At 34.4% G+C, this 20,871-nt stretch overlaps 2 protein-coding genes across 2 annotated transcripts; both read right to left on the bottom strand.

Moving 5' to 3' along the window:
* Positions 1-1,174: 1,174 nt before the first annotated feature.
* Positions 1,175-2,119, bottom strand: LOC127557410 (olfactory receptor 51D1-like). The gene has a single exon (XM_051990740.1). It carries the CDS (start codon positions 2,117-2,119, stop codon positions 1,175-1,177), a length of 945 nt encoding a protein of 314 aa, XP_051846700.1.
* A 17,415-nt stretch (positions 2,120-19,534) lies between these two features.
* On the bottom strand, positions 19,535-20,479 carry LOC127557409 (olfactory receptor 51D1-like). Its single transcript, XM_051990739.1, has one exon. It carries the CDS (start codon positions 20,477-20,479, stop codon positions 19,535-19,537), a length of 945 nt encoding a protein of 314 aa, XP_051846699.1.
* Positions 20,480-20,871: the final 392 nt, after the last annotated feature.

The following is a 20,871-nucleotide window of genomic DNA, read 5'->3' as shown; positions in this document are numbered from 1 at the left end:
CCTAAGATTAGTTGAGTAGGGAGTTGAGTGGAAGGCACTATATTCTTTTCTTTAGGCGGAACATTCTTGAATCATTCAACTGTAATTATTATGATGTATTATGAGTCCCCCTCATTTACCTAGTAAGTCTCCTATTAATTAATTAATTTCAGAATTGGAGACATAGAAGAGCGTGGGGACTAAGTGTGGATCACAACATAGTATTTTCACTTTTTTGTTATTGTTTGCTTGCATTTTGTTTCCTTTCTCATTTTTTTCCCTTTTTCATCTGATTTTTCTTATGTAGCATGATAATACTACATGCAAAGCTATGTGTATAGAGAATTGCACATGTTTGACATATATTGCATTGCTTGCAATCTAGGGGAAAGGGTGGGGAAAACAGAGGGAAGAAAAATTTGAAACAAAGTTTTGCAAGGGTAAATGTTGAAAATTATCATATGTTTTGAAAATGAAAAGCTTTAATAAAAATTTAAAAAGGAAAGAAAAAGGAAAAAAGAAAAATAATTGTAGAAGTACATTCCCATTTTATTTTCATGATTTCTTTATAACCCAAAACTTGCATGTAATAGACATACTGGCTTTCCATTCTTTGGTAATTATCACCAACAATGCTTTGGAAAGTTTTCAATAAGCATTTTACTGCTAATGGAACTCTACAAAGAAAAGTATACAAATGTTGTCTCTACAAAAGAAAACAAATTTAGAGGCATGTATATACAAAAAAAGAACACATAATGAGAATAACACAAAATTATTATTAGATTGTCATATGAGCTAATATTTATTAAGCAATATTTATATTTATGTAAGTCTATAAAGTACACAACATATTTCATGTTATGATAAAAACAAAGTATGACTAAGATACATCTTAGACAATCAATAATAAAACTTTTATATTTTGACTGCCAAACATAGGAAAGATAATATAGAAGAGATTCTCTGAGAATGAATAAGATATTTAATATATTCTCCATTCAAGTGAATAAAGATTACAATTACCCACCTCTCAATAAAGGATGAGCTTTTAAAAAACTTAACAGAAATGGCAAAAAAAAACTGCATGGTTCTAGCTCTAAGACACACTAGTAGATCCATCAAATCTCTCACATCTTTGGGATATGTGGTGAACTGTACTCTTTTCCAAGATGATAACATTTTGAATTCTCATTTACCCAGCATCACGTTGGAACATATGGAGAATCCTAACCCTGATCTGCTTGGTTTTGGCCCCATAGACAATGGGGTTGACCACAGGGGGAAGTAGGAGGTAAACATTGGCCATGACCACATGGACCAGTGAGGTGGGACCACCCAACCTATGTACCACAGACAGGCCAATGAGGGGCACATAGAACACGAGGACTGCACAGAGATGGGAGATACAGGTATTAAAGGCCTTGAAGGCAGCTCCCCGGGAAGACAGTCCTAGCACAGCCTGTAGGATTAGAATGTAGGAGAAGCCAATGAAAAGTGAATCAACTCCCATGACAGAGAGGATAATAAAGAGTCCATAGACAACATTGACTGTAGTATCTGTGCATGACAGCTTCATGATGTCCTGGTGGAGGCAGAAGGAATGGGTGACGGTATTACTGCGGCAATAAGACAGCCTCTTCAGGATGAAGGGTAAGGGGAAAAAGAAAACAAAACCACGAGTAAGAGCTGCCAGTCCAATTTTCCCTACAACAGGTGCTGTGAGCACAGATGCATGGCGCAGAGGGTAACAGATAGCCACAAAGCGATCAAAAGCCATGGCCAAAAGTACAGCTGATTCCATTGCTGACAATGCATGAATAAGAAACATTTGAGTCAGGCAGAGATTGAATTCTATCTCTTGGTTTCCTGTGAAGAAAAGACTAGCCATTTTGGGCATAGTAACAGAGGAGAGGACCATATCAATGGTGGAAAGCATGGCCAGAAACAGATACATGGGCTCATGAAGGGTCTGATCAGCGCGGATGATGAAGACAATGGTGAGATTGCCCAAAGTGGCCAAGGCATACATAAAGCAGAGTGGGAAGGCCATCCAAAAGTGAATGTTGGATCCCAGTCCAGGGATACCCACTAGAAGGAAGGCTGTTGGGTGGATCAGTGTATCATTTACTACCAGCATAATAAAATAGTGAGAGGAAAAGATAATCCAGAAGAGATTTCTTAGGGCAGATTGTGAGGAGGAGTAGGGTATGGGTAGTAGTCAGGTGAGGACTTAGAAAGGAATCAAAGGAGAACAGGAAAAAAATAGATCAGAACATGAAACCTGTAAATAAAAGACATTTGGTTTGGAAAGCATTTTAATCCTTTCAGAGCTCTATGGTCTCCTCCTACTGCAATTCATCTGATAAATAACTGTAAGAGTATATTATTTTTATATATTTGACTCAGATAAAAATTTGTCAGAATCTCTAATGAGTATCTCATTCATTTGCAAAGTAATGTATGACTCATTTCAATGAAGAATTCAAAAACTCAAATGCATATAAAGAAAACTATCACTGGTAAGTAGGTTTCGATTTGAATTAAGCTATCTAAAATCTCACTAGTTTTGAGTAATTACAAATAGGAAACAAGTACGCAGCATATATTATTTTAAGTTTGGAGTTGGGGAATTAGTCTATACTAGTACCAATGATTTATTCCTCACTCCTTTGTAAGGGTTAGAGGTTGGTTCATGGCCAGGATCATATTATCATTCATTTATACTAAAAAGCCATTTATCTAAATTCCTCATTTTATAAATAAGAAAACTAAGGTGGCTAGAAGTTAAGTGAGTCCATTACGGTCATACAGATTGTAAATGAAGGTTTAGGGATTTGAATCCATGTTCTGTGCTGCCAAATCCACTACTCTTCAAAACACTGCATTACCTCTATCAAAAACTTAGTCCTTGACTAGAATAAGAATTTGAATTTTTGGTTTATCTTAATTCTATGCCTAAGATATGGGAATCAATTTCTGATTTAGATTTGGGTTAAGATTATGAATAAGAGGTTCAATCTGAACAGTTTTGTTACGGGTCAACCTGTGGTTAAGATGCCAGGGTCATTTCTGCTTTCCAGTTAAACAATAACTAAGACATAGTATGGATCAAACAAATGACTTGGACTACCTCAGACAAAACCTCATGAACTCTACCACATCCTTACTCATTTATCAATTTCTTATTAGTCACTTATTGTAACTTTAAATATAATGCTATTATAAACATTTCATAACAACCTAAAAGATATTCTGTTTTTCACTTTATCTCCCCAAAATTTGCTGTTGTTAATCCTTGTCTTCTCTGCAACTAGAGTAACACATTTCACTCAGTAAGTGAGAAAATCAGTAACTCTGTAAGTCAAGATGGACCTAAGACCCATAGAAAAACATACACAAGGGGATGACCCTGGAGCCAATCTAACATATACTGACCATATAGCCTAAATGAAATAGAAAAGAAGTACGTTAGAAGAAGGTGATTGAGATAGTACAGCATGAGGAAGAATCCAACTTTCTTCCTTTAGAAAGTCTTCAAACCTTATTAAAACTCCAAATATAACTTAGTTTTTGGAGAACTTCCCACTGCCTTTTTTTCCCAACTTCCTTAAAGTTTAGAAATGCTTATGGGATATAGACAAGTGGTAAAGTCAATAAAATGCTGGATTTACAGTCAAGAACTGAGTTCTAATCCTACCTTAGTAACTTATTAGTTGTGGACAAATTACTTAGCCTCTCTCAGTTACAGTTTCCTAATCTGTAAAAGGAAAGGACTGGATTTGATGAACTCCAAAAAAAATTTTCTAATCTATAATAGCATGAATTTAATTTTCTTTTACCTTAAAGGTTGATAGATAGAATTTTACTATTAACTTTAGAAAATGGCTTGCAAAATTTTCCTACTATGGGATGACAAAGACCTCTGACAGTTTACTAGGGGAATAAGGATATGTGGAAACCACTATGGTCCTTGATGGTAGTATTTGAGAAAGCAACCCTCCAGTTATCAGCCCTCAATCTGCGATCTCTCAGAGGAACTATCAAACTATCAAAGACAGAACTCTTAGCTTTGAAATATAGTATTCAGTAAATGTCAGTTACTCTCTTCTTTTTTTCTCTCTCAAGAGCCAGCTCTTAAACTCAACTGAGAGCAGTTTCTGATCTTCCTTCCCTACTGTTTGCTTGTTTTATTAAAGTCCCTTTTTTACAAAGTCTCATCCTTTTCCCTAAACCTTTCTTTTTAAAGACACCCCTTCTTCATAATTGGAAAACTCACCAGTGGCCACAGAGAATAGGAGCTGCTTCTGAAAGAATAAATAACTATGCAGACTTTTAAAGTAATGCTGAGATTCCTGGGGGAGGGAGAAAAACAGGGATTCTCTGGATCATGCACCTGGTGGAGACCAAGATATACACAGAAAAAATTCATCCTGTCACTAAGGAGAGACAGGGGTGGGAATTATGAAGTTTTGATCACATCCACTATCTGGTCCCAAGGGAATGAGCTCTGTATTTCCTGGGAGGCGATAATGCCCATCTCCCAGAAGACATCCCCTAAAGTGGGGACATATTTCACCTGGAGCATTTTGCTCAGTAAGGGCACTGAAAATGAAGTGAATCTATATAGGATAGAGGCAGGTAAAAGAGAAAAAGAGAAATGGTAATGGTTAGGAGGCTCACATTCAGAGTGGATTTGGGATAAATATAACCCATGTAAAAACATACAAATGTTAAATTCCAAATATGTTTGGGAAAATAAGGGTGAAGAAGCAGCTGGGGGAAAGGGTTGCCCATGTCTTCATGTTGCTGCCCTCTGGTGGACATTGCTGTTATTTCAGGAGGCAATATCTCAAATGAAAGCTGAGCAATTTTAGGTACCTACTGCCTGGGCTATCATATAAGTCTCTTAAGAAAATTATTTTCCTTTGCTTTTCATAAAAATTGGATGCTAATTTTAAGCAGAAGGAACAAAATAACAGTATAATCAAGTTAATCAAGCCTCATTGCAATTAATAAAGTATACCCTCATTCTTTTTTTTTTTTTCCCACAGATGGTGGCTTTGTGTGCAGAATATTACATATTTTGTCAGACTCAGTTGATATACTGGTTCATTTTGCTTAACTTTACTTTCTTTCTCAATGTTTGTTTTAAGTAATAACTTGTTTCTAAAGGAGAGGGAAGGAATATATTTGAAAATTAAAGCAATACAAAAATATAATATAAAATTTCAAAATTGCATATTATTTTTATGAGAGTATGCTATGTATTCTAGAGCAAAAAAGACCATTTGCCTTTTGACTTCATTGTAATTTAAATTACCTATTCTAAAAATATTTTGTCAGTTATTGTATGTATGATATAGTTCACATTTTTCCTGTATTTTTGCTGTTTATTTTTCCTTATGACTCATAATCATTAAGTTCACCATATCTAATTTTAATGCATTATTTTCTATTTTTCTATATTTTATTTTTTAAAAAACAAAATAAAAAAAAGAAATACAGAAAAGAAAAACAAAACAAATGTGAATAGAACATCTGCCCAGCAGAACATCAAGAAGGATTCAAAATAAATAACAATAATTTACTAGTTGCAGAAAGAATATGTAATAATAGAAGAAGTTATATTCATGGGTCCATCTTTTCTTTGCTTCCTTGGAGGTTGTTCTTTTGCTCTCTGCTGCATACTGTTTTTTACTTAATCCTCTTTTTTTCTCTTTAATCCCTTCTACCTCCCTGAAGTAGACTATAGTTAAGCAAAAATAATCTTATATATAATAAGATATATACATATACACATAGACATGTCCACACACACATACATATATCTATATACATACATACATACATAGAGCAACATGCATACATATCTACATATACTCACACACATACATGCATGTATATACAGATGTATTTCCTCACATATAAGCATGCCTCAAAAACAATATTAATGTGGTTGACACATAATGTAGATTTTTCTCTTCCCTGAATCTTTAAGATTGACTTTGTCTAAATCTTTTTTTTTCCTAATAAATCCTATTCCTAATCTTTGTTATAATGTTATGCATATTACTTCTTTCCTATTCCTGCTAATTCCCGCTTTAATTCTGTTCTTAACTTGCCTTGCTATTACTTAACCTCCCACCATCCACTTGTCTTCTTCCCCCATCCTTTGCTTCCCCCTCTTCCCATCCTTGTCCCTTGTTTCTTTATAGATTTTAGAGGATGCTATATGTAGTATTTTTTATTTAATCAATTTCCCATATGAATAGTTTTTCAAAACTAGGAGCCCTCTTCCTCCTTCTAATGCCTCTTCTTCTGCATCTCATTTATAATTCATAATTAGTAGTTTAGTTTTTTTTTCTAGGTGATCTTGCTTTTTAGAATAAGATTATACACAACTCTGCCCCAATCATTCTTTTGAGCTACAAATTGCTGGTGTCAATCTTAAATATATGGTATAAGTTTCCATGTAAAAACATAAATTATTTGTCCATGTTAAATTCCTTGAATTTTTTTTTTTATTTTGGTTCTTATATGTTAAATTTTCTATTGAGTTCATATTTGATTGAAAGTCCCAAAAATCTGCAAGTTCATTGAATGTCCTTTTTTTCCATGCAATATTATGGATAATTTTTGGACACAAACCTAGTTTTTAATTACATATATATATATATTTCCAGGACCTGTCTTCTTTTATTGTGGTTGCTAAGTCCTATACAATTCTAACTGTAGCTCCAGCATGTTTGAATTTTTCCCCTTATTTCTTGCAAAATTTTCTTTCAAAATTTGGTAATAATATTCTCATATTTTTTCCACAAAGGATTTCTTTGAGGTGGCAATGCTTTCCCCTTGTGTTCTATCACTCCAGGATAATTTTCTTGGATTATTTCTTGTATTATTGTTTCAAGGTTTTTGGAGTTTTGTTGTTGTTGTTGTTGTTCACTGCTTTCAGGAAGTCCAGTTATTCTTATATTTTCTCTTCTTGATATGTTCTCCAGATCTGTTGTTTTTCTTACAAAATATTTCACATTCTTTACATTATGTTTTGCTATTTCTTTGTCTCTTAAAAATTCATTGACTTCCCCTTGCCCAGTCTAGTTTTCAAAGAGTGATTTTAGTTTCTCCAAATTTTAGACTCTCCAAATTCTTTTCTATTTGGGTAACTTTTTTTTCACAATCTTCTTGTTTTTCTTGGATGGTTTTTATTTTTTACTTTTTGTTTTTGTTTCTCCTCAGTGTCTCTCATTTTAAATTCTTTTTTGAGTTCTTCTATTAATTGTTTCTGAGAAGGGAACTATTTAGCATTATACTTTGGTGTAATAAAAACTCTTTTTGTTTCTGTGTTCTCTTCTGAAAATGGACCCTAGTCTTCCTTATTTCCATAGGAAGTTGCTATGGTTGGATTTTTCCCCCCACTGGTACAGTTTTTTTTTTTTTTAATGAAAAGCATTAGTGTAAGTAACTTTAATTGTAGAATGGGGAATAGTGCCTATAGTTTCACTTCACTTCACCTCTTCCCTCTGACCCGGAACCCCAAATCAAAACCTCCACTTTCCTACAAGTGCCCACATCCAGCATTGTTGCTGCCCCATTATATTAGCACGCCCAGAGTATGCTATCTCCTTCCCACCCAAAGCTACATTTCTGCTGTGTAACTGGGCCTAATGTTTCTAATCAGCTCAGTTTCACTCAGCCTTCCCAGTCTCAGACTCCAAAGCACTCCAGGGGGCTGAAAGTTTCTCTGGTTCCTGCTAAGGCTCCATCAAAACCCAGCAAGCCTCAACATTCCCCAATGGGTGTTTTTGCAGGAGTTTGTACTTCAAAATGGTCAATCCCCAGCCTGGGGTCTTCTTTTTAGATCTTCTTGGATTGTACTAGAAGACCTAGTACCTCAATCTTCTTGATTTTTCACTAGTCTATGTTTGCCTTAAGGTACAAATTTGTTTTGTTTGTGAAGGAAATCTGGAGAGCTTGAAATTTACTGACCTACTCTGCCATCTTTCTAGAATCTTCCACAATTATTTTCTACAATAAGGTTTTTATTTTGCCATTTACCTAAGTCTGATTTTTATGAAGTTATTTTCCTCAACATTTTTATATTTCATTTATTATTGTGTTAATTCTATTTTCATAATTTTATTTCACTATTATCTTTTCCTTTTCCAACTTATCCTCCACTACTCTCACTTTTTTAAATGCTTTTTTTCACTTTTATAGTAATTCTCATTGATCTTGTTTCCAATCTGAATTATTCTGTGAGGCTTGCTTGCATATGTTTTTAATAACATCATCTTCTTTTGTGTTTATAGCTTGAATTTCCCTATCATCACTGTATGTTATTTTGTGTGTGTGAGAATGGTCAAGGTTTTTTTCTTGGTTGTTTGACCTTTTTACCATTGTATTTTTTTAAACTTTGGCCTCTGTGTAAATATTTGACTCCATTCACCTCAGGGGAGGAGTGGGAAGAGATATCTAACTTGATTATTTCTCTTTTATACCCTTCCAATGACTTTAAACGACATTCTGGGACCCTATGAGGTTTTGTTTTGTTTTATTTTTGATGTCTCTTTTCTTTTCTTTTTAATAATAAGAAAATTTTCAAAATACATGCAAAGATAGTTTTCAACATTCACCCTTACAGGATCTTGTATTTCAAATTTTTCTCCCTCCTTTCTTTAGACAGCAAATAATCCAATATAGGTTAAACATGTATGATTCTTCTAAACATATATTTCCACTTTTATTATGCTGCACAATAAAAATCAGATGAAAAGGAAAAAAAATGAGAAAGGAAAAAAAGCAAGCAAACAACAAACAAAAAGGTGAAAATAATATGTTGTGATCCACTTCAATCCCCATAGTCCTCTTTCTGAATATAGATGGTTTTCTCCATTATAAGTTGTGAAGTATGGGCTAGCTCTCTAGAGGGCTTCAGGGTCAGCCAGAGTCAGGATAAATCAAAGCCCTTGGTCTTTAGGGGGAGAAGTGAAAGAAGCAGCCAAGCAGACTCCTGGATTCTCAGGTCCAGTCACCAGCCTCTCTCCTCCTCAGCCTTCTGCAAAGTCACTCTCCAGTCCCTTTCTCACTCCACCCTCATCTTTGTCTACAATTATCTTAATGCCAAACATTCAAGCACCAAACAGTGAGAAGAGCCATTTATTCAAACATATGCTAACAGTCATTGTTTCACATTGGATAGGTAATTAGCCTTAATTGCTCAGTTGTTTGATTCAAGCACACCTTTTTCAGAGTTTCAGCCCTCTACATCTCCAGCTTTCTTTTGTTTTAAAACACAGGTGGTCACCCCATTCCTGACTTCTCAGGGAGATGAGAACCCCAAAAAGATGGTGATCATGCCCTCCCTGAATTCTCAGGAAAGGAGGTAAAAACAACAAAAAGGAGGTAATCATCCCCCCCCCACCCAGATTTCTCAGGAAGGGAGATGAAAGCACTAAAAAGGAAATGATCATGCCCTCCTTGACTTCTCAGGAAGAGAGATGAAAAACATCAAAGGAAAGTGGGGAGTCAAGCCAGATATTGTTAGTGGGTTTCTGGGCTGAAGGGTCTTACTAGAAATAGGTGTACACAAACCCATCATCATGGGAGGTATTCCACAAGGACATGGCAATAAAGCACAGGCTAGCAATGATGACTCTCCCCATAGCCAGTGCAGGCTCAATGTGGTATAACAAACATGAATTGTACATGCAAATAGTAATATAACAAACAATATGAATCAACATGATATTGTAAAAAATTTTCAAAAGTCCTAGAAGGAGGATATGTAAATAACAATCACACATATGCCTCCTTCTACAACCAAGAAATAGTCCAAAACCAATCTGTTGTTCATTACTTCATGTGTCAGGGAGTCCAATGATTTTTGCAAGTTTTTAAAGTCTTGCAAAAGTCTTTTTATGTGTTAGGGAATCCAATGATTCCTACAGATTTTGAAGTCTTGAAACAGTCTTATCATGTCTCAAAAGATCCAATGATTCCTGAGGGTTTTCAAGTTCTACAACAATCTTATCATGTCTCAGGGATTACAATGATTCCTGAAGGTGTTGAAGTCCTGCATCAGTCTCGTTAGCAATTTTTGATGTCCATGACTCAATTGCCATAACTGCCATGCTCTCTTTCAGTGGTGGGCATAATCAGCAATGGAACCACCGGATGTTTCTTAGGTCTTCTCCTTCATTTCAAGGGTCTGCTCCATCTCTTTCCAATAGACAAGGTGAATATGGCTCGTTGGCACCCATCTGAGTCCTTCTCCATCTGTAGAGATACAAGAAAACCCTCTCCCCCAAGCAGTTAACTTATCTGGTCCCTTCCATTCACCACTTTCTGGATCTCTCCACATCACCTGGCCATTATCTAAAGATAGTGGAGCTGCTCGCACTGGACACTGCCTGTCTGGTGGGTTATAAAACCGGTCTGCTGGAGCCAGTGCATCTTTATCAAAAATCAAGAAGTTAATTGTATAAAGAGCTAGATTTCGAAGTTCTCTAGGGTTACCTGTGGCTCCCCCTTTCTTTTGTTTCTGGAGGATGGGATGGGAAAGAAGGGAGAGAATTTGAAATTCAAAGCTATAAAAAAAAAGTGTTAAAAATTGTTTTTACATGTAACTGGGAAAAATATTAGATTAAGAAAATTTAATATTAATAATAAAAAAGAGTTGTCATGGCCAAACAATTAATAAACTTCTATCCAATCTTCTGGGGATGAGAATCTCAGAAAATGTGTAATACTTGTATTTAGATGAAAGATATTTAATCCACTATTTAGGAAACCAAACTTGATATGCCATGCCAGAGTGTGCACTTCAATGTCATAATCTTAGAAAGGTTCACTAGCATGTGCAAAAAACCTCTTCAATCTGAAAGATTACTCAGCCTGAAATTTAAACTTTAAATTTTAAACTGAAAGTTTAAACTGGAAGTACCAACTTCATTTTACCTCAATTGCTCTGCTTTTTTCAAATCCATGAACATCATACCCCATAGTTAGTACCCTATGATTGTCCTCCCTCCTCCACACTTTTCAGCTGTCTTTTTCACTTCATCGTTCCATATTAAGGTTTAGGCTTCTTGAAAAAGGGGACCATCTTTTCTTTTTTTTTTTTATTTGGGACCCCACCATTTAATACAGTGCCTGCCACATAGTAGGTACTTATTAAATGTTTATTCACTATTGACTATTCTCTGTCCTACTATCTTTCTTCTTATTGGACTATTCTAGAATTACCTTTTTAATGGATATAGCCAGGCCATAAGCTACCTCAACATTTTCTATTAGAATGCACTTTTTTTGGACCTTCTCATCATACCCCATCATCAAATACCTTTTTCTCCCAACCTTTTTCAATATCCTTTTGTGTTATCTTTCCCATTAAGAATATAACTTTTTTGAGGGCAGGGTTTTTATTATATTTGTGTTCATAGTGCTTAGCACAACATTCAGCCCATAAGTGCTTTAGATATGATTATTGACTGATTAGAAAACTCAAGGCTGCTTTCATTCTATAGAGAAAATAGCACTTTCAGTTATTCAGGGAGAATTAGTATCTTTGATGTGAAGGTTTGATGACCTCTTTTAGGGTTGTTTTTCTACTTTTGCTGTTCACTTGTCACCCAAGTCTCACCAAGAAGCTCTAGCATGTGCGTTATCCATACTCTGATAAAACCATCTTGATAAACGTGCTAAACCAGGTTGAGAGTAACCAACAGGCCTCAAGCCTGTCAGAAACTAGAAGGATATTTACCTCACACAAGTGAATGGCAGAATGATCATATAAGAACAACTTGTTCTAATGGCCATGAATATAGTGGCAGGAGGAGAACTTATAGAGCTTGATCAGACTTTGTTCAGCTCTGCCTCGTTTAGATCCAATTCATGCACAAATCAATATTACCCAGTGATGTCATTGGTCTTTTTTGAAAATAAAGGATGAACAACAAGAACAGCAATTAAACAGAATATAGAATCAGAAAATTATACAGTTTTAAAGTTGGAAAGGGTCTCAGATACGATGAACTACAACATGAACTCAGATCTTTTATACAATATCCCAGATAGTATTGTACAACTTATAATTAGCAAATAAAAAGTTATTGCTAACTTTGTAACAAGTAGCTTAAGTAGAATAATGAGGTCAGAAACCAAATTGTAGAGAGAAATTAGAAAAAAAAAAGTAAAGGTATTATCTATAAGATAGCTTTCTCAAGGAACCTAGCAAAAATGGGATAAGACTTTAATGTTTTACCTCTATTTCTTTTGGATCTTTTATATTAATTTTTCTATTGAATTCTGGTCTTTCTGTGATTAATATTTGAGAGCCTTTTGGTTATTTAAATGACAATTTTTTATTCAGTATTATACTCAATTTTGCTGGTTAAGTTATTCTTAGATGCAACCTCAGCTATTTTGCTCTTCAAAATATAATGTTCTAAGACCAATAGTCTTTTAGAGCATTTGGAGGGAACAGCAAATTGCACAGGACACATTTGCAGTTTCATATTCAATCATATTTTTTATTATACTATGTTTTTAAAATGCTAGTTTTGTTCCATTAAGTGAAAATTGAATTTTAAAAAATGGAAGGAGACAGATATGACAATAGCTAGAGGAAATGGATAGAGCAAGGAAGTAAAAGGAAACTTTGAGTTTTTAGTCTTATTTTTTTCAATGAGACATGAGGCAATTTTCTACACTAGAAAGGAAGAAGAGAGAATTATAGGAGGCCTGAAGAATGATTAAAGGTTTGAAAAAGCTGCTGTCATGAATCAATTAGAGATATAAAAATAAATGACTTACTGCAATGAAGGCCCAGAGAAGATTATGTAATATTAATTTGTAGTGTAAGTCAGTGAGCAAAGTTTCCTGATTTTTCCATCTTCAGTCAGTAACACATGAATAGGAGGTAAGTTCACATGCTAAAAGTAAGCTAATTCTGATGGTTGGCAAGCATCCATCCATGTAACTTTTCACTAGTCAATAGTGAATAAACATTTAAACTTTTACTCTCTTTAAAAGTAAAGTTTAAAAAGATTAGAGCAATGCATAATTGAATTGATTTTTCAGAGGACCAAGATGAAAAACTGAAAAGAATATAGTTAGGGCAAGGGAAATAGCCTGGGAAAAAGCAAATAATCAAAATAATCAAGAGATTTGAAGTTATCAGGTTAAAATGAAGAGGGAGAGTAGTCTGACCATAGACTGAGATCAAATAAAAAAATGTGAAGTGTTCACAATCATAGAAGTGGTGTATTTAAAGGTGATGGTATAAATCAAGAGCGTGATAATTGCTGTGTGGAGTTGAGATGAAATAGAGAAGTAGATCATAACCATTATGCTTTTGGTTTTAGCCAGGTCTTTATTGAAAATTTATTTAATTTTGAGTCTGTATTTGGTCTGTGTCCTTCAACCAGAATGTAAAAACCATTGCATGATTCCACATTTAGAAACTATCCCTTTTGTGTTGCCCTTAGTTGTTGGCCAGTCATACACCCCCAACATCAAATTGCCAAATATCTAAGGCAAAACATATCTTCTTTCTCTTCTTTAACTCTCTTTCAAACTATACTATTAAAATTAGATATTATTTAATGTGTTGGTTAGAAATTTAAAAAGTACTTTCCTATTAGGCATACTTTCTTTTAAAACTAGGTATGTGAAATTAAAGATAGCTTTGAATTCTATAAGTAAAAGTTCTCTTGCCAACTTCAAGATTTTTTTAGGAATCCAAGAAGTATAGGCATGGTTTAAATAAATGATAGTCCTCATTTATCTCAACTAGTATTTATTTAGCAACTACTGTTCCTTTTTTTGAAAGCTTTTTATTTTCAAAATGTATGCATGGATAATTTTTCAACAATGACCCTTGCATAGCCTTGTATTCTAAATTTTCCTCTCCTTCCCCCCCACTCAATCCCCTGGATGGCAAGCAATCCAATATACATGTCTAAATATATGTTAAATCCAGTATAAGTAAACATATTTATACAATTTTCTTAGTGCATGAGAAAAATTAGATCAGGGAAGAAAGAAAATGAGTAAGAAAACAAAATGCAAGTAAATAATAATAAAAAGAATGGGAATGTTATGTTGTGATATACATTCAGTTTCCCCAGTCCTCTTTCTGAATGTAGATGGTTCTCTTCATCACAAGACCATCAGAATTGGCCTCAATTGTCTCACTGTTGAAAGAGTCATGTCCATCAGAACTGATTGTTGTATGATCTTGTGGTTGCCATGTACAATCATCTCCTGATTCTGCTCATTTCACTTAGCATCAGTTCATGTAAGTCTCTCTAAGCCTCTCTGAAATCATCCTGCTGATCATTTCTTACAGATTAATTACATTCCATAACATTCATATACCATAACTTATTCTGACATTCTCCAACTAATGGGTATCCACTCAGTTCCCAGTTTCTTTCCACTACAAAAAGGGCTGTCACAAATATTTTTAGCAACTACTGTTCCAAGATCATACATAAAATTGGAGTAAAGTAAGATAGATTGAATTCTAGATGAGGGTTCTAGCCAATAAGATAATACTTCCCTAAGATAAAATAAGAGAGGAAATTTAAAAGCAATAATTACAATTTTCAATTAGGAGTAAATAAATCATTGTCCTAGAGAAGGTTCATCTAGATTATCTCTAGGTTCACATTTAACTCTATATGACTCTCCCCCTCACTGATAGCTCCATAAAATCAAGGTCATTCTCTTTACTTCTGATATAGGAGAAGAATGCTAGTAGTAAGTTAGCTCAATGTCTGAAATGTAATCAGTATTTAAATACTTCTTGATTTGGCTTCATTGAGTAGTTAAAGGGATAGCAACAACATCATTAGGGCAACAATTGTAATTATAGCATTGAAGAAGCAAGTAGCACCAAGACTCAGCTATGTCTTTAAAAAATTAGGAATTAATTTTATGCCAAAGTGGTATGTGTAATATTGGATCTGGCATGTATTTCAGCATATTTGGCATGTATTGGACTGCCTGCCAGGTGAGGAAGGGGATGGGGGGAAGAAGGGGAAAATTTGTGGCAGGGGTTATTCAGGGGTCAATGTTGGAAAAATTACCCATGCATATGCTTTGATGCTTTGTGAATAAAATGCTTTAATAAAAAAAAAAAAAGAAAAAAAAAGTGGTATGTGTAAAGTCTAAAGTTTATTCAAAAATTTTTAACTTTTTAAGTTAAGAAACTTAAATCATTCTTGAATAAAACTCCATTTGCATAGAATTAATCCAAGTAAGGAATCTATATATGTCCCATAGAAGATAAAGAAAATGTGTTTTTGACAGATATGGTTAAAACAAAAAGAATGAATCATTTTTTCTCCTTTTAATTTTAGAATTTCAAATTTAGTATTTGATTGGGGGGGGTTTTAATTTGTTCTTTCTCTAGCTTGTTGCAAGCCCAATTCATCGATCTTCTCTTTCTCTATTTTATTCAAGTAAGCCTCTAAGGATATAAAATTTCCTCTTGTTACTGCTTTGGCTGCATCCCACAAATTTTGGTATGATGTCTCATCGTTATCATTATCTTGAGTGAAATTATTAATTGTGTCATAATTTGCTGTTTCACCCAATCATTCTTTAAGATGAGATTATTTAGTTTCCAGTTACTTTTTGGTCTATTTACCCCTAACTTTTTATTGAATGTAGTTTTTATTGCATCATGATCTGAAAAGAAAGCATTTATTATTTCTGCCTTCTTGCATTTAATTTTGAGGTCTTTATGTCCTAATATATGGTCAATTTTTGTATAGGTTCCATGGACTGCTGAGAAGCAATTATATTCCTTTCTGTCTTCATTCAGTTTTCTCCAAAGATCTATCATACCTAATTTTTCTAATATTCTATTTACCTTTTTAATTTCTTTCTTATTTGTTTTGTGCAAGGTTGAGATCTCCCACTATTACAGTTTTGCTGTCTATTTCTTCTTGTAATTCTCTTAACGAGAATGAATCATTTTTACCTGTCATACTCTTTACATAGTCCTACGATCTTCCATAGCTACCAAGAGAATGAAGGAATAAAAGTCTTAATTAGAGAAGTACAGGAAAATTGATCCCTCACCTTTTTCCTGAGGACAATTAGATGTTGAATTTTTATTATAGCACTTTACATCTGCAGAGTGATTAAAGACATTATCTCATTTGATCCATACAACAATCATGCAAAGTAAAACTATTATTATACTTATTTTATAGATGAGCAACTTTGTACCAAGTTCTTGAAATACTAGAGCAAGTAACTATAAGCTTCAAAAAATCTCCTTCATTAAGAATCTTTTAAACTTGTATTTTATTTTTCCACATATACGCAAAGAGTTTCCAACATTCATTCTATGACATCTTGTGTTCAAATATTTCTCCCTCTACATCCCATTCTTCCATTTCTAAGACAGCAACTAATAATTTATAGGTTAAACCTGTGTACATATTCTAAACATATTTCCATATTTGTTATGCTGTTCAAGAAAAATCAGTATAGGGGAAAAACACACACAAAAAGAGACAAGGAAACAACAACAAAAGGTGAACATATTATGCTTCAATCCATATTTAATCCATATGCAAAAATCCATATTTAATCCATATTAAAACATCTCCATTGTCTTGTCTCTGGATACGGATGGCACTTTACATCACAAGTCTATTGGAAGTGTAGCTTCATTTAGAATCTTAAAAAACAATACATAGTCCATAGGCTACAGAGCTTTCTCTATCAATTCATCCTGATAAACAAGCCAGGTCCCTCACTCTATTCCCAAAACTTTTTCACTCCTCAGTTCATATAATCACTACCTCCTTTCTGGAATGAGATCTATTTAGTCATCTTGCCTATAAATGAAGGATGCAACTAATGAACTGTAAGAGAACATCTTAAATTTGTAAATGTCTTTAGTGGTCAATAAGTAAAGTTTTTCACTTCCACCAACTATAACTGTGTTATTCCATGCAAGACGAATGACTATCCAGGATCTTCTTCAATGTGTGTATTAAAAGCAGCATAGAAAAAGAATATTGAATCTAGAATCCAATGCCCAGAATTGAATCTTGACTGTGCTGCTTACTACATGGGTGACTTTCTTCAAGCAATGTACCTATCTAGGCCATACTTTTGCTAACTGCAAAAGAAAAAGCTTAGACTAAAGAATCTTTCCAAGTCAAAACATATATCAAGTATTGACAGTGTAACACTTCACAAAATGGACTCATTTATTTTTGAACAAGTTATTAGTACAAAGTTCTCCAATATTAATTAAAATATGCTTCTCTTAAAGTATGAACCTTCTTAAAGAACAAATACCCAATCTTCTCCCCCTTATTTGACAGAATAGTATAATAGTTATTAAGATCAAGTCAATAAGCAATTATCAAGGAAGAATATACTATGTATGAAGCACTCTATAGAACTTTGGGGATACTATACACAAAAAACAAAAATAGTCCCTCCTCTCCAGAAGCTCACAGTCTTGTGGAGAAAATAACATGGAAACAATCATGTACAAACAAACTATTTACAGAAAAAACTGAGAAAAAACTATCTCTCAAAAGAGATAGCACTTGAATTAAGGAGTATTAGCAAAGACTTATAATGAAGGAATTCTTTTATTTGTGACTTGAAGAAGCCAGGAGGCAGAGATGAAGAAGGAAACCAATCCAGCCACTGAGAATGAAAAAATATCTAGAATTAGTAGATGGACTGTCATGCTTGAGAAACAGCGGGGAGGTCATCATCATTAGATCAGAGTATGAAGAAAGTGTGAGACACAAGAATATTGGGAAAATTTAAGAGGATGATTATAAATGAACACAAAACACAGAACAGATAATTTTATATTTTATCCTGGAAGTGATAGGACATACTGTCCTTTAGGCTGAACATTCTTAAATCATTCAACTGTCATTATTATGATGTATTATGAATTCTCCTTATTTACCTATTAAGTGTCCTACTTATTAATTAATTTCAGAAATGTAGAAGTAGCACCCAGAGAGAGGAGTATGGAGACTGAGTATGAATCACAACATAGTATTTTCACTTTTTTGTTGTTGTTTGCTTGCATTTTGTTTTCTTTCTCATTTTTTCCCTTTTGATCTGATTTGTCTTGTATAACATGATAATACTATAGGAAAACAGATGTGTATAGAGAATTGTACATGTTTGACATATATTGGATTGCTTTCCTTCTAGGGGAAAGGGTAGGGAAAACGGAGGGAAGAAAAATTTGAAACACAAAGTTTTCAAGGGTAAATGTTGAAAATTATCTATCATATGTTTTGAAAATGAAAAGCTTAAAGAAAAATATAGAAAATATAAAGAAAAAAGAATGGAAAAGAATTGTAGAAGTACATTCCCATTTTATTTTCATGATTTCTTTATAATCTAAAACCCGCATGTAATAGACATACTGGCTTTCCATTCTTTGGTAATTATCACCAACAATGCTTTGGAAAGATTTCAATAAGCATTTTACTGTGAATGGAACTCTACAAAGAAAAGCATACAAATGTTGTCTCTACAAAAGAAAACAGACTTACAGGCATGTATATACAAAAAGAGAACACATAATAAGAATAAATTATTATTAGATTGTCATATGAGCTAATATTTATTAAGCAATATTTATATTTATGTAAATCTATAAAGTATACAACATATGATATTTCATGTTATGATAAAAACAAAATATGACTGAAGTACTTACATCTTAGACAAATCAAGAATAAAACTTTTATACTTTGAATGCCAAACATAGGAAAGATAATATAGAAGAGATTCTCTGAGAATGAATAAGTTATTTAGAATATTCTCAATTCAAGTGAATAAAGATTACAATTACCCACCTCTCAATAAAGGATGGGCTTTTTAAAAATTTAAGAGAAATGGCTAAAAGACTGCATGGTTGGATGAATACAGAGAGGCTTGGAGAGACTTACATGAGTTGATGCTAAGTGAAATGAGCAGAACCAGGAGATCATTGTATACCTCAACAATGATACTGTATGAGGATGTATTCTGATGGAAGTGGATTTCTTCGATGAAGAGAAGATCTAACTCAGTTTCCATTGATCAATGATGGACAGAAGCAGCTACACCCAAAGAAAGAACACTGGGAAATGAATGTAAACTGTTTGCATTTTTGTTTTGCTTCCTGGGTTATTGCAACCTTCTGAATCCAATTCTTCCTGTGCAACAAGAGAACTGTTCAGTTCTACATACATATATTGTATCTAGGATATACTGCGACATGTTTAACATGTATAGGGCTGCTTGCCATCTCGGGGAGGGGATAGAGGGAAGGAGGGGAAAAGTTGAAACAGAAGTGAATGCAAGGGATAATGCTGTAAAAAATCACCCAGGCATGGGTTCTGTCAATAAAAAGTTATAATTATTAAAAAAAAGAAAAAAAGACTGCATGGTTCTAGCTCTAAGACACATTAGTAGATTCATCAAATCTCTCACATCTTTGGTATATGTGGTGAACTGTACTCTTTTCCAAGATGATAACATTTTGAACTCTCATTTACCCAGCATCACGTTGGAACATATGGAGAATCCTAACCCTGATCTGCTTGGTTTTGGCCCCATAGACAATGGGGTTGACCACAGGGGGAAGTAGGAGGTAAACATTGGCCATGACCACATGGATCAATGAGGTGGGGCCACCCAACCTATGTACTAGAGACAGGCCAATGAGGGGCACATAGAACACGAGGACTGCACAGAGATGGGAGATACAGGTGTTGAAAGCCTTGAAGTCAGCTCCCCGAGAAGACAGTCCTAGCACAGCCTGTAGGATTAGAATGTAGGAGAAGCCAATGAAAAGTGAATCAACTCCCATGACAGAGAGGATAATAAAGAGTCCATAGACAACATTGACTGTAGTATCTGTGCATGACAACTTCATGATGTCCTGGTGGAGGCAGAAGGAATGGGTGAGGGTATTACTATGACAATAAGACAGCCTCTTCAGGATGAAGGGTAAAGGGAAAGATAAAATGAAACCACGAGTAAGAACTGCCAGTCCAATTTTCCCTACAACAGGTGATGTGAACACGGATGCATGGCGTAGAGGGTAGCGGATAGCCACAAAGCGATCAAAGGCCATGGCCAAAAGTATAGCTGATTCCATTGCTGAGAATGCATGAATAAAGAACATCTGAGTCAGACAGAGATTGAATTCTATCTCTTGGTTTCCTGTGAAGAAAAGGCTAGCCATTTTGGGCATAGTAACAGAGGAGAGGACCATATCAATGGTGGAAAGCATGGCCAGAAACAGATACATGGGCTCATGAAGGGTCTGATCAGCGCGGATGATGAGGACAATGGTGAGATTGCCCAAAGTGGCCAAGGCATACATAAAGCAGAGTGGGAAGGCCATCCAAAAGTGAATGTTGGATCCAAGTCCAGGGATACCCACTAGAAGGAAGGTTGTTGGGTGGATCAGTGTATCATTTACTACCAGCATAATAAAATAGTGAGAGGAAAAGATAATCCAGAAGAGATTTCTTAGGGCAGCTGTGAGGAGGAGTAGGGTATGGATAGTAGTCAGGTGAGGACTTAGAAGGAGAACAGGAAAAAAATAGATCAGAACATGAAACCTGTAAATAAAAGACATTTGGTTTGGAAAGCATTTTAATCCTTTCAGAGCTCTATGGTCTCCTCCTACTGCAATTCATCTGATAAATAGCTGTAAGAATATGTTGTTTCTATATATTTGACTGGGATAAAAAAATTTTCAGAAACTCTAATAAGCATCTCAATCATTTAAAAAGTAATGTATGATTCATTTCAATGAAAAATTAATAAACTCAAATGTATATAAAGAAAAATATCACTGATAAGTAAGGTTTAATTTGA

This window comes from Antechinus flavipes, chromosome 3, assembly GCF_016432865.1.
Source record: "Antechinus flavipes isolate AdamAnt ecotype Samford, QLD, Australia chromosome 3, AdamAnt_v2, whole genome shotgun sequence".
Classification (NCBI taxonomy): Eukaryota; Metazoa; Chordata; class Mammalia; order Dasyuromorphia; family Dasyuridae; genus Antechinus; species Antechinus flavipes.
Note: the sequence above shows the minus strand (reverse complement) of the source record. Positions and strands in the feature narration are given on the sequence as shown.

What these genes read in the sequence shown, in the direction of transcription:
- LOC127557410 (XM_051990740.1), bottom strand. Translation starts at nt 2,119, where the DNA reads ATGCTGGTAGTAAATGATACACTGATCCACCCAACAGCCTTCCTTCTA.
- LOC127557409 (XM_051990739.1), bottom strand. Translation starts at nt 20,479, where the DNA reads ATGCTGGTAGTAAATGATACACTGATCCACCCAACAACCTTCCTTCTA.